General features: G+C 34.0%; 1 protein-coding gene across 1 annotated transcript in view; it reads left to right on the forward strand.

The window, feature by feature from the left end:
* LOC106878928 (N-acylglucosamine 2-epimerase) overlaps positions 1-15192 on the forward strand; it is a 28739-nt gene that overhangs the window by 9487 nt on the left and 4060 nt on the right. Inside the window, exons 2-8 of the mRNA XM_014928291.2 lie at positions 1759-1882; positions 3181-3256; positions 3434-3509; positions 5768-5937; positions 7099-7323; positions 8642-8723; positions 10895-11202. Of these exons, the coding sequence (XP_014783777.1) occupies positions 1776-1882; positions 3181-3256; positions 3434-3509; positions 5768-5937; positions 7099-7323; positions 8642-8723; positions 10895-11202 (1044 nt within the window). The 5' untranslated portion in view covers positions 1759-1775. The remainder of the gene's footprint in view (positions 1-1758; positions 1883-3180; positions 3257-3433; positions 3510-5767; positions 5938-7098; positions 7324-8641; positions 8724-10894; positions 11203-15192) is intronic.

Raw genomic sequence — 15192 nt, forward strand, 5'->3', positions numbered from 1 at the left:
TGATACAGTGAACAGGGCCATGAGGGCAAGATTGGGAAATGAGAGATAAGTATAGTGCATGAAAGAGTAGATGTGTGGAAGGGAAGAGATGTAGTTTGGTTTGTTAGGGCAGGGTGTGTAAAAAGGTTTCTTGTTACATGTAGGGGGAGCACAAAATGCTTCTAGAACTCAGTTTTGCTGACGTGGCTGGGTCTTCTCAAGAATCTTATATCGCCAGACATTTCTGCCCATTGTCATTTTCTCTGTAATGCCCAACATCCTGGGATCAGTCTTTACCACTTCATCCTATGTCTTCCTGGGTCTCCCTATTCTGCAGGTATCCTTCACTTTCAGTGATCAACATTTCTTCATACCCCTGTCTTCATTTATACACATCACTTGTACAAACCAATGTAGTCTTCTCTCTTGCATGCTGCATTTGATTCCTCTTATGCTCATCTTTTCTTTCAATGCGTTTGCACTTTGTCATACATGCACACTGATGTTGCACATCCAACATATATATATGTATGAAATTAAAAATTAGCACAAAGCATTAGGATGTGTGTTTCTGCATGTCAATGGATGATGGTCTATTCAAAAGTGCAGAAAAATGGTCTACCCAGCGCTTATGAATAGAAGAGGTGTCAATCAAAAGCAAATTTCTATTTGCGGTTCTCACTGGAGCTACTGAAGAAGATATTAGGCCTCCTTAACATAAGAGTACAAACCCTTGGCATAATTTCTATCAGCTGCTTCTTGCACCCCTTTTGCTCTTGAGAGCAAACCCGACACCAGATTACATATACATACAACCCTAGTCAAGCACGTGTGGTACTAATGAATTCTTGAGAGCAAACCCAACACCAGATTACATATACATACAACCCTAGCCAAGCACATGTGGTCTTTGAAAGAAAGCACCACAGAGTACAACAAAGTGGAAGATCCTGGAGAAATGCAAACCTTACTTCAATAGTAGCAGGAAGTGCAGGTTACGCCTGGCTGAGAAGAGAGCAGACTGCTGAAATGAATTGTTAGGTCCACATACAACATCTCAAAGTACATCATTTTTTGCTTCTGATGAAGTTATGCTCATGTCACATAAATGCAAATTTAATGTACAAATTTGTAATTAAATTATTGAGTATTAATTGAAACGGCTGTAAGAAGCAGAGATGACCAATTTGTTAATAATGAATAATTGTTAACTTCCTTATCTCCATTTTCTTTTCTTCTTTTAACTACATATCATCACCATCGTTGTTGTTTAATATCCGCTGGCATGGGTTGGATGGTTTGACTGAGAACTGGCAAACCAGGAGGCTGCACCAATACTGTTGTGGAAATTAGCTGCCTAGTGGATGTTAGCATAAAGCTGAAGATCAGTGAAAAAGATAATACCTATGCTGAATTATTGAGAAATCTGCAGTTTCTCTATCCAGCTTACAGGTTTAGGTTTATACCTGTAATTACTGGACTCTGGGATATGTAACACACTGCCTAAATATCAATCTTGAGAAATTAGGCATCTCAAAATCAGAAAGGAGAAAGCTAATTCAAAGACTACAGATCCAATCCATCACTGGAACTGTAAAAATCTATAAAATTTTCCAGAAGTTTATCATTTAGATATATATGAGCATGTCTATATATGCAACTATATACATAAGAATACATACATAAAACAAAACATACAAATGTGCACATATACATACATACATACATGCATGTATGTATGTATGTATGTATGTACGTATGTATGTATGTATATTTCAGTTTCAACTTTTCAATCAATGGAGAATATACAAGATAGAATTCCTGAAATGGTTGCTAAAGTTTCCTCTGAACTTGACAGATGTATAGCATTTTGGTTAAAGCATTCACATGACGAAAATAATGGGTAAGTTTTGACTTTTGATATCTCACATATCAAATTTTAAAATATTTATGTTTCCTGATACTCCTGAATTTTGTACTTATTTAATCTTTAGTCAGCCCTGATTGAGCAGATGTATGTTAAAAGATATCCCAGTCATGACCATCCCATCTTCTTTTTTCAGGAATATTTTAGCTTGGACAACAGCCTTATTTAATATGTCCTTTCATTTTTAAGATAGTTAAAATGATTTGAAGGATATTTGGCTGCAATTTCTTTCATATCTTGTAATGATGGTTAGGCTCTTTTGTTGGCTCAAAGTACTCCTGCTTATTTATGAAGATGTACTTTTAGTCTCAGTTCCTACTACTCACACTAGAACATTGAGTACTAAAATTCTTTCTGTTACCATCAACTTATGACTGTTACAAACAACCATGATCATCACAGCTTATTGTTTACTTGCCATTATCATAGAAGCTACAAGTGTCACAAATACTATATTATTAGTCCCCACCACCACCACCACCACCACCACCACCACCACCACCACCACCACAATATTTAACTGTCAAAGCCATTCACTTACGATGCTAAAATAGCGTCAGAAAGAGTTGCAAGTAACTAAAGTGAATTTCTGTAGGCTAGCATAATTTGTAGAGCTAGATGCCTTTTTTCCTGCTAATCAATCAGTGGATATCTGATTCTTATCAACCAACCAAAGTGGAATAAACAGATTTATGTGCTTTGCAAATGGTAGAACCCTTTAACATTCAGACCATTCTGTTAAATGTAATTGCTTATTTATTCACACTGTTTTGAATAAATCATGCATTATATTGTAACTATGAGATTTTGATGAAGCAATTGTTTATTTTAAGAAAGACATTATCAGGTAGGTGTGAGAGGCCAGATCTAATCAGTTTGAACATATAGCAGGTAAAATATTTGGGCCAGATATAACTAGTTTAAATGCTAAAGGATGAACCTCAAAATCTTGCTGCAATATCTGAACCAATTACCATATTGTTATTAGTCCAGCACCCTATTTTCATAAGCATTTTGCTTTGATGATCTCTCACTCTTACTAGTTTCAGCCATTTGCTTGAAGACATGTTAAGGTATGAAGCCATTGATTTGGATAGAAGAAACTAATTTTTTTTTTATAATTCTGACTGTTTTCTTCAAGGGTATTAATCAGATGATGTATAGTATTCCAACTGATGCAACATAGATTTTAAAAATTAGTTATAGACTTGCTCTACCAAGAACTTGCCATTACGATATACTGAAAATTTATGGTGTTTTCTTCAACTTTGCAGAGGATTCTTTACATGCTTAGGAAGAGATGGTTCAATCTATGATACAATAAAATATGGATGGCTACAAGGAAGACAGGTAAAATCTTTCTTACCCATAACTGGTCTGAGCAACCATACAGAAGCTCTTTGTCAGTTTGTGTAATTTACTTATTATTTTATGATGTGGAACTTTGAAATCCATATTTTTGTTAGACATTTGCATTGTTTATATTGGATCATTCATTTAAATAATTCTTTTGAATTTTCCTTTTAGGTCTGGACTTATGCAAAGCTTTACAATGAATTTGAACGATTTCATCGTGAAGACATATATAATGCAGCAATCAAAGGTAAACCAATTTCATACCTATGATATAATGAAATAATCAACAAATGTACGGAACACTGCATGTAGCTAATCCTTTGTATGTATTACATTTTTCATATGTATCATACATTTTGTTATAGGTGTCCAATAAACCATCAATGGTTCACTGTATTTCTGATAGTGAGTGTTTGTATATTGCAGATGGAATAAATACCACAAAGTATTTTTGTTTGACACCTTTTTTTTTTCTCAGTAATTTTTTTGCCAATGTTTATATCCTCCTCTGATATGCACACACACACACACATACACACACACATGCATGCATGTACGCACGCATCCATGCATGCACACTTGCACACACACACACACACACACACACACACACATACAGAAAACAGTCTCCACACAGTTTCCATTTTCCAGATTTTATTCATGAAGATATGGAAAAAGACATTTACTCAAGGCCCTCACACAGTGAAAATGAACCCAAGAATACAAAGTTGGGTAACTAAGAAGAGGCCTTTTAATTATACAACCATGATTGTACATAAGTAGAGGGAAAATGCCTCAACTGGGAATATTCAAGTTGGTAAGAATATACGATCAGGCACAGGTATAGCTGCGTTACTCAGGCATGGCTGAATAGGTGCAGACATGGCTGTGCAGTTGAGAAGCTTGTGGTCTCAAGTTCACTCAGTCATAGTGCATGGAAATTTAGACAAGTGTCTTCTACAATAGCCTCAGGCCAACCTAAGCCTTGCGAGAAAATTTGGTAAATCAAAAAGCAGAAGCCTGTTATATATAAGTGAACATTGAATGATGGTGATGATGATGATGACAACAGTAATGATGATAATGGAGATGACGATGATGATGACAATGACATTGATGATGATGATGATGAAGAAGAAGAAGAACAACAACAACAATGATGATGATGATGACGACCAAGTTATGAGGATTTCAATCCTTCTTACATCCTCCAAAGGCCTAATTCGTTTATCAAGAGGAAAGGTAATTTGTCAATGCCTTTCACAGTAATAGAGTTAAATATTATATATGGAAACTCTAAGACAAATAGGTTTGTCTCATAGAATCAAAGGATGGTCTCAAACTGGTTGGAACCAAAAATTTGTTAATAAATTTAATACTGTTTCACTTAGAAAATATTTAATAGGTTTGATAAAACAAAAAAATAAAAGAACAGTTTAGATAAAAAGGAAAAGAATCAAAGATTTATAGGTGAGTGTGACAGTTCGACAAATTATAGGACAATAGACTTATCAAAGAAAATACTTCAAACTATCTTTAGCAGATAATTTGTGAGTACTCTATCTCATGTGTGCGTACACACACACACACACACACGGACACATGCACGTACACGTGCACACATACACACATGTGCACACATGTGCACACACACATGCACAAACACACACACGTGCACACACACATATGCACAAAAACACACACACACACACACACACACACGCACATACATATACACCACAAGTTAATGACGGAGTCTCTATATGGTCGCCTGAACTGCTGGAAACAGCAGCCAAATCTTCAAATCACAACTTAGTGTCTTAAAAATAGGAAGTACACATTGGATAATGTAAACCATGGTATAATATAACTAGAAAAAAACCTCAAAACCAACGGGATGGCACTGTAGGAATGTTTCTGAAGCAACAACAACACCACACAATCTTACACCCACATTTATAATAGTTAGGTATTTTTTTTATTCATTTTTGCTTTTCACTCCCCTAAAATAAAATAAAAATATAGCAGTAATGAGATGTGTTCACACGATCAATAACCACAAAACTCTATCACCAACACTTTTCATACGAACTCATTTGTTTTGCTTTCTGAGTGATGTTATTGTTGTTGTTTGTTCCTTCTTGAGCCATGCCTGGCACATAAGGGCTGGTTTCCCAGTTTCATTGACGTATAGGGTCCCCACCTGGATGGAACATTTGTTAAATACTGCATATTGTACGACTTGGAGAAAGGGTTGCACATTGTAAGGTTAAAAGAAACGGGCATACATTAGAGAATTAAAAGTAGGGTGTACATTATAAGACTGACCTAGAGCATTGAATATCTTACTGGCCCTGGATTGTGGTGTTCCTAGTGGTAATGTTAGTATTAACAGTATTGTCTCTGGGATTTCTAACATTTGCCGTTGTACCACTCATAGGAAGCAAGTAAGAGGTAATGGTAACAATTGTTGTTTCTAATCAAATGTTTTCTCCTTCTCTTTAGGAGCAGAATTTATACGGAAGCATATCAAGGACCCAGATACAAAAAGATGTGCCTTCTCAATGACAGCAGAGGGTAAACATATTAAAATTCAGAGAAATATCTTTAGTGAATGTTTCTATGTACTAGGGATGTCTGAAGTGTACCGAGCCAGTAAGATTGAAACATATAAGGTAAATAATTCAGTTAATACAATTTTGGAACTCTTGTTGTCAAGCTCGCTCATTTGCTAAAATTTTTCTTGTCTCATCTATCATTATTACAACATGGTTGCCTAACTGCTGTCAAATTTTCCTCAAAGGAGTCATTTTGCTGTCTCCTGTATGTTCAGGACATGTGGAAACAGAGTTTCAATTGACAGCTGATATGCACAATCAGCAAATAATATTTACTGGTTTCTTATGAGAAAGCTAAGCCTTCTAGGCAGTTTAGAGTTGCCTCACTTGGTATCTGGTACTGAAGAGAGTAAAGAAGCTCAAAAGAAGCTCATAGGGAATGGTCTAAACTGACTGGTGTTTTTAACCCCTTTTACCTAAAGGGAGAATTTTTATCCATTGCAAACTGCAGCGAAAATTCCTCTTTACAGATCATATATGTCCCAGATATACTTGAACTAATCTAAAGTTTGTTTATTTACCACACTGCTTCATGCACCACCTATATATTTTGTTCTGGTTTGGCAGTTAACATGTGTTTAATCGGTTCTAAGGAAGATTCAGTTTTGACATTTTTAACTACCAAACATTTTGTCATTATCAACATTTTCACACAATGCTTTCTACAAAATCACTGTCTCTCAATTTTTAACAACCCTACTACATTGAGTAGTGCTTGTTTTTACATGGCTACTTGACCAGCAAAAAGAAATAGTGGATAAATTTTCCTCAGTTCACATGCCACTTTCATAAACAAGGAAACGACACATTAGATAATATAGTTCTACATATTCTTAAAAAAGCTGAATGGTCATATGATTAGAGCAATGATCAAAGAAAAACATTTGATCATATGTCTCTGACCTGGGGTTAAATAACAACAACAACAACAGTAACAACAACCTATTTACATCTGATTCAATAAAAACTGAGTTTCTTGCTTATATACATTGCACATAACCTTGACAAAATGCACAACAGTTACCAGTTGACTGTTAGTTCAACACCTTATTTGTTCTACTGAATTTCTACTCATAGCTACACACTAACCCAAACCAGTTTTATATTTGGATCCTGCCAAAACTTATCAAAATAAAATCCTTTTAGATTATTGTATGTATCTCATTTCCCATATATTTTAATTAACTTATATGTAAAACAAATACTTCTTTCTTTTAGAATGAAGCTTTGGAAATGATGGTGAAAATTCTCTATTGGACCTATGAAGATTCTACAGACCTGGGTTGTTCTCTTCTTAAAAGTAGTGGCGAAGTTAAGACACTTGCCGTGCCAATGATGCTTCTCTGTTTGGCTGATCAGTTAATCACTGTTGATTTGGATTCAGATGGCACTTATAGTAAACTTTCTGAGCGCTGCTCTCTTGAAATTCTGAAACATATTCAGGTAAAAATATTTATTTGTTTTAAAAACAAATAATAAAAATTTAGAACATTTGATATTGTTTGGAATGATTATTTTTCTTTGTTTAGCAATTCTACATCCGTTTTTTCATGTTAGCATAGTTTGCTTCCTCAGATCTTGATGTAAACGTGAGCGTATATTTTGTATAAAGTGGCTCATTGGTCTAGAAGTATGATTCTCGCTTGGGGGGATCACCTAAACTACTCAATTGTGAAATGAGAGTTATTCATATAATTTCCATCATAACTAACATATAATTTCCATCATAACTAACATATAATTTCCATCATAACTAACATATAATTTCCATCATAACTAACATATAATTTCCATCATAACTAACATATAATTTCCATCATAACTACTTCTCAAAGGACAATATGTTATTCCAGATTGTACATATAGACCTCAATTCCAATGGACCACTATGCTGTAGAACTTCTCTTGAGAATTCAACACTAGTGGCTTCATGATAAATCCCATTCAAGTCTGCAAACATACAGAATAGTATTACAATGTAATTTAAAAGCAGCTGCTTCTGCTAGGTCAGATATAACTGATGGTGAAGGATAACTCTGGTGTATCTGCTATACTGAGTCCTAGTTCTCAGTTGAGTTGTCTGTAACAACTACTAATGAATGTTAAGTGAATTGAAACTATTATACACAGACAAAATCAGCTAAAGTAAACTCTGAAATTCACAATAATGAATTATATGGAAAAAATTATTTTTAACTAAGCTCCTAGGTCTTGATTTTTCAAGAAGTGTAAGTTAAGTTATGTGACTTGGACCACACAAGTTATTTTATTGACCTAAAAAGAATGAAATTTGAAGTCAGTTTTGGCAAGAATTGAATTCAGAAATGTAAAGTATCAAGTTGGATATTGCTTAGAATCTAGTCTTACCATCTGTTGTGTCTGCAACTTCTCCATTATCAATATTTGAGCCATAATTTATTGATTCATGAACTTCATTTACTCTCATCCCCTGACATCATTTTTCCATTTGCTCTTTGTTTTTAAAATGTTCTGATATGAATAATTTGAAAAGATTCTGAAAATTTAGCTAATTACTTAAATGGCCAAAAATGCCAATATATTATTTCTTATGTGATAGAAAAGATTTAAAGAGATTAATGCAGTTAAACGTATAAGGTAAGTCCATAGATTACAGCATACCTACCAACTTGGATTTTAATCCCATGTAAAATATGACATCAAAATGGTCCCATGCTGAAATGACATTAACAGGTTCAGTTATGAATTAACATAAATCATTTTTTTAAAAATGTTTTAATAGAGGCAAGGATTCGTTGTGCTGGAAAATATATCATTGGAAGGAGAAGAGTTACCTGGAAGTGCGGGCCGATTAATGAACCCTGGTAAGAAAAATATGTTCCTTAGTTATTGTAAAATGTTTTCCTTCTGTCTATGAATAGTTAGAAATTTTACTATATATGTTACATGACTTCTATTGATTAAACATTATATTCTTGACAGCCCTTAATCTTAGTTGCTACATATAACAGAACAGATTATATAAAGGAAGTCTTTCTTACCATAATTTACTTGTTCTTCCAGTGGGTGTTTATGTCCAAATATTTTAAAAATAAAGCTGTGTGATAGAAAAGTTTCTTTAGGGAGGTGTGGCTGTTGCACTGAACTGTTCAAGTGATTGTGAAGAAGCTTTCTAAGCAACTTTATCTAGAATGTTCAATAACACAACTCAATGCTGTAGTCTTATGGTCAGTGACAAATTTCTCCTCTGTCAATGATTAATACAAATTTATAAGTTGTTGAAGGACAAGATTCATGACCACTTATGTGTACAATGAAAGTATAATGTAAAGGATGTTATTTAATTACTTAAATTACAACTGATTATTATTACTTAATATGTCTTTTTTAAATACATATATATTTAATCTTTATTGCCTTTGGAATAGTTCAAACTGAAGACATATTTTCATTATATAATGATTGCATCATTCAACCACTGTAGTGGTTGAATATATTCTTAGTCAAGAGAACTTTGTGATCCTATTCTTAGGATACATTTAAAAATATGTGCAAACTTTTTTTTTTGTTATAGTAGAGTTAAATATTATTGTTTTGCTCCAGATCAGTTATGATCCAACACACTTATAATCACAAACATTCTAGCTATGATCATCGTATCTTTTCCTTAGGTATAGTGCTAACAGGACTACATTATCCAGTAACTCTCCTCTTTTCTTAAGGCATGATATAATTTAAAGGATATTTGGTAGCTATTTCTAGTAAGTTGGTAACTACTTCATTGAAGATCCCTTGTTAGCTGATGATTGTAGAACTTCTGCATTCTGTGGTAGTAATTTCAATGAAATATCTAAGATGCAAAATACCACTGACTGTGTTTTACCACAAACTATAGCAGCACAAAGTAAAGTTCTATACCAGACAGTATTTGATAGTGCTACACAAAAAACATGGTATTTTAATCACCTAACATAACAAAGTGTAATTATAGTGCAATACATACATTACTCAGTATAATATATTAAACAAATAACTGCATTATTTAATATAATAGTAAACACACCATTCTCAATTATAGCTTAATGATATTCAAGATGATACAATTCATTCATCACTCAATCTTGTACAAAACAATAACCATTTCCAGTGCTATACTACACATCTTAATTAAAAGATTAAAGTCTATCTCAATCCTACGGGTCCATTTGGTTGGAACTTATCCCAGTTTTTGTGACATTTAAGTGACTGAGAGTACACGACTGCCCTGGTTGTTGCTGGTATTAATTTCCAGCTGAGTAAACTGAACCAATACAAAGTGAAGTGCCTTGCTCACAGACACAAGTCAGTTGATCAGAGAATCAAGCCCATCAAATTGTTGCTTTATTTGATTACTTTATTACTTTCAGTATTTTATTCTTCATGATAATGCACCAGCTCACATGACTCAAATGTCAAACATTGCCATTTGTGAATGCAATTTTGAAAAGCTGTCTCACTCAATCTTTTCCTCCACAACTTGCCATCTGTGATTTTTCCTGGTTTTCAAATTTGAAGCACCATTTTAAGAGTATACTATTCTTCTGTGATGAAAAACTTCAGCTGACTACAGAAGAGTGGTTGATTGAGCAAGACAGACAGTTATAAATGGTAAAAAGAAATTCTATCACAAAAAGCAAATTCAAGGAAATGACTTGAAGAATAAAAGTATTTGTTGAAAAATACAATAAAATTTAAATGAAAGTATTGTTTACCTGTTGTCATACCATTAAGTGTGTTGGGAACACCCCTCATACAAATTACAAATAAAAACATGGTTTCTTCTGCTCACCAGTCTTGGAGATCCTAGAGTGGGTCATAGACACTATCCTTCCTCTTCTAAACCATGAAAATCAAAACGAAACAAGTTTTCAATAATGCTTTTCTCTTTTACTGGTTCAAATCAGTGGGTTATGGAATGTTATGCTCTTATTCACTAGTTTTCAAAAAATATATATAATTTTAATTTATTTATTTTGAATGATTAATTTCTCTTCAGGTCATACAATTGAAGCAGGATGGTTTCTCTTGAGATATGCAGTTCAAACAAGCAATAACTCACTCAAAGAAACGGCTTTAATGTCATTGATTGAACAACCATTCCAAACAGGCTGGGACAAGGAAAATGGAGGTCTTTTCTACTTTTTAGACGCAAATGGCCTCTCACCTATGCAATTAGAATGGAACATGAAACTTTGGTGGCCTCTCTGTGAAAGCATGATAGCTTTCTTAATGGCTTATAAATATACAGAAAAAGATCACTATTTGCATACATTTGCAACAATCTTTGATTATGGAATTACACATGTGAGTATTTTATTGCTTCAAACGAAGTCTAAAAATATATTATATATCTCCAGAAAATATGACAGAACAATGTAATAAGCTTCTGAAATAAGGTGAACTGCAATGTGTCTTTGATTTCTAGTTGAAACCAGTTCACAGACCTTACCTCATTAATACTTTGGAAAATGATTGAATGCCATAAGCTCTCTCTTTTATATGTATATACAAAAACTTTATGCTTAATTAAAAGAAAGTTCCATATATTTGGCAAGTAACATAAATATAAAGGTAAATTGACTTGAAGAGTAACCTTGAAACTCCTTTGAAACCATTTTATTTCAGTACTTGCAAAAGGCATGAATGTCAAACAGTCCCATCTTCATTCACGGAAATAATATCTTGCCTTTTGCCTGTTCAAAACAAATCTTTATATTTTTGTTTCTTTCCATGAAACTATTGATTTTTCCAAGACACCAAGGCATTAGTACTCTATAGAGATAGCCTTGTGCATATCAAGTACCTGTCATTGTATAAAAATGAGAAATCATGGTTTCTGGAATTAACACAGGTAAATGACATAATCATTTGCAAGTGAATGACTTAATCATTTGTAGGTTGTTGTGTGGAAGTAGAACAACCCTATTGTGTAAAACCTAGAGTTGCGTATTGTCGAGGTTATTACCAGTGTTATTACCAGTGTCTAGAGTAGAACGATTTGTGAGGACATTATTATTATCCTGTTATATCGTACGTTGAACGTGCGGTAGGTAAATGACATAATCACTTGTAGGTAAATGACATAATAATTTTCCAGTAAACAACATAATCACTCATACGTAAATGATATAATCATTTGCAGGTAAATGACATAATCATTTGTAGGTTGTTGTGTGAAAGTAGAACACCCCTATTGTGTAAAACCTAGAGTTGCGTATTGCCGAGGGTTATTACCAGTATCTAAAGTAGAACGATTTGCGAAGACATTATTATTATCCTGTTATATCATATGTTGCACGTGCGATACAATATAGGTAAATAATGTAATCATTTGTAGGTAAATGACATAATCACTCATAGGTAAATGACATAATCATTTGCAGGTAAATGACATAATCATAGGTAAAGGACATAATCATTTGCCGGTAAATGACCTAATCACCTCTAATAAGCCAGACAGCCAACTGGAAACTGAATAATCAGTCATGCATATGAAGACCAACATATGAATACAAGCAATTATATGAACAAAATGTTAGCACTAAAAAAAATGTTTAAGTTTTTGTAGTTACATGTTTAAAAGAACAGCTGCTTCTAACTTACATACACACATGCATATGTGTACACACATATGCAGGTGCATGCATGACTGTGTGATTACAGAGTTTGCTTCACCACCATATAGTTTCAGGTTTCATCATTCTGTATGATATCTATATAATAAATGGCTTCTACCATAGATCTGAGCCACAAACACACACACACACACGTGAGTTGCATAGCCTAGTGGTTAGGATGTTGCACTCATGATTACAAGATCATGAGTTCAATTCCTGGACAAGGTGGTGCATTGTGTTCTTGAGCAGAACACTTCATCTCAAGTTGTTCTGTGATCACTTTGACATCTGACACATAGCACACCATGCACCTGTATAGTTAATGTTGATTTGATGCTAATAGAAGTGAGCTTATGTGCAGCTAAACATTTGATCACTATAAACAAATCATCCATGCTGATTGTAGAGCTCAACTAGGGTGTCCTGCAAACCCTGGTGGAATAAAATCCCATTATAACTGTTGAGGAACTAGCAGAGAAGCTTGGATTTGGTCATTCATTAGAAAAGTCATTAAATTGGGTCAATGGGTTCCTTACAATCTTTCCAAGTTTAATTGTGTACAGAAAATGAATGTGTGCTCTTCTTTGCTGTTACATCTCTCAAATGAACCTTTTTTTGGACTGGATAGTGACTGGTGACTGGCCAAAGCCACTGGGTAGGGAAAGGAGAAACACTGGTACTGCAGGCTAAAGAAGGTCTTCACTTTGAACTTTTAAACCCAAGCCAAATGATAACAAAGGAGATCTACTGTGAGCAGCTTGTGCAGCTTAAGTCAACACTAGAAGAAAAATAACCATCTTTGGTTTCAAGACAAAAGGTGTTCTTCCATCAGGATAATGCTTGGCCACATGCAGTAAGGATGACATTACAAAGGCTGGAGCAGTTTGAATGGGAAACGATGCCTCACCCACCATATTCACTGGACATTGCTCCATCTGATTATCATTTATTCTGCAGTCTTCAAAATCATTTGGACAGAAAAAAATATGAATTCTGTAGACAAGGCCAGAACAGTACCAGAGGAATATTTTTCGTCATGGACAAATGAATTTTGGAACAGCATTGTAGAATATGAAGGAGAGTATATTTTTGATTAAAAAAGAACTTAGTTTATCTTAATTTTGAAAAATAAAAGAAGTATAAAAAAAAACGCATTATTTATGGGATGACCCAATATATGTGTGCATATATATATATATATATATATATATAGTTTTAGGGAAAATAACCAATTTTCAAGAACTCATCGATGAAAATCCACTATCACTTTCTCTCTTTCTCTCTCTCTGAAAGTATCTGTCATTACAGTATCGAAATGGTGTACATATACATCTATATGTATACATATACATCTCTCTCTCTGTGTCTCTCTCTCTCTTTCTCTCTGTCTCTCTCTCTCTTTCTCTCTGTCTCTCTCTCTCTTTCTCTCTGTCTCTCTCTCTCTTTCTCTCTGTCTCTTTCTCTCTCTCTCTCAATCATTTTCCAAAGTATTAATGAGGTAAGGTCTGTGAACTGGTTTCAACTAGAAAATTGATTATTTTCCCTAAAACTATATATTTTATATATACTTTATCTATAAGGCTCAATTTAATTTTAATTTTTTATAAATTGATTTTAATTGAGTTTTTTACCTGTAATTTTGGATTTTGTCCCTAATATTATTATATATATATATATATATATATATATCTCAATCACATGCTCCCACCACACAAAAAGTACATGTACCAGCACCACATGCAAAGCACTTGTGCACACACACCCACACATATATATCTTTTATATTTTACTTGTTTCAGTCATTAGGCTGTGGACATGCTGGGGTGCTACCTTGAATTTTTAGTTGGCTTAATCAACTCCAGTACTTTTTTTTAAAGCCTGATACTTATTCTTTAGGTCTCTTTTGCCAAAATGCTAAGTTGCAAGGATGTAAACGCATCAACACAGTGGGGAACAAACACAGACACACAGACACACACACATTAATATATATATATATATAACAGATATTTTTCATTTCCATGTACCAAATCCAATCACAAGGCTTTGGCTGGGCTGAAGCTAGTAAAAGACACAAGGTGCCACATAGTGGGACTGAACCCAGACCATGTGGTTGGGAAGCAAGTTTCCTATGACACACAATATATATATCTATATATATAAAAATGAGAATGTGTGTCTGTCTGTGTGTGTGAATCCCTAAAACTCGAGAACTACGCAACCAATTTCATTCAAAGTTTACACATGCCTTATTTAGGGTCCCAGTTGTGTTTTAGTCAAAAGAAATTTTAACTTCTTGCAGAGTTCGAGCACACGGCAACATAATATCTCTTCCACTATTTAAGTATTACGTGTCAAAAGTGAAACAAAAACACTCATGTCAAATACTTTCACTTTAAAAATGAAACTATTCCACTAACTGAAACAATCACACTTCGATACTGTAATGACAGATACTTTCACAGAGAGAGAAAGAGAGAAAGAGAGAGACAGAAAGAGAGAAAGAGAGAGACAGAAAGAGAGAGACAGAAAGAGAGAGAGAGAGAGAGAGATGTATATGTATATATATACATGTATATGTACACCATTTCGATACTGTAATGACAGATACTTTCAGAGAGAGAGAGAAAGAGACAGAGAGAAAGAGAGAGAGAGACAGAGAGAGAGACAGAGAGAG

The sequence above is a fragment of the Octopus bimaculoides genome, chromosome 1 (assembly GCF_001194135.2).
Source record: "Octopus bimaculoides isolate UCB-OBI-ISO-001 chromosome 1, ASM119413v2, whole genome shotgun sequence".
Classification (NCBI taxonomy): Eukaryota; Metazoa; Mollusca; class Cephalopoda; order Octopoda; family Octopodidae; genus Octopus; species Octopus bimaculoides.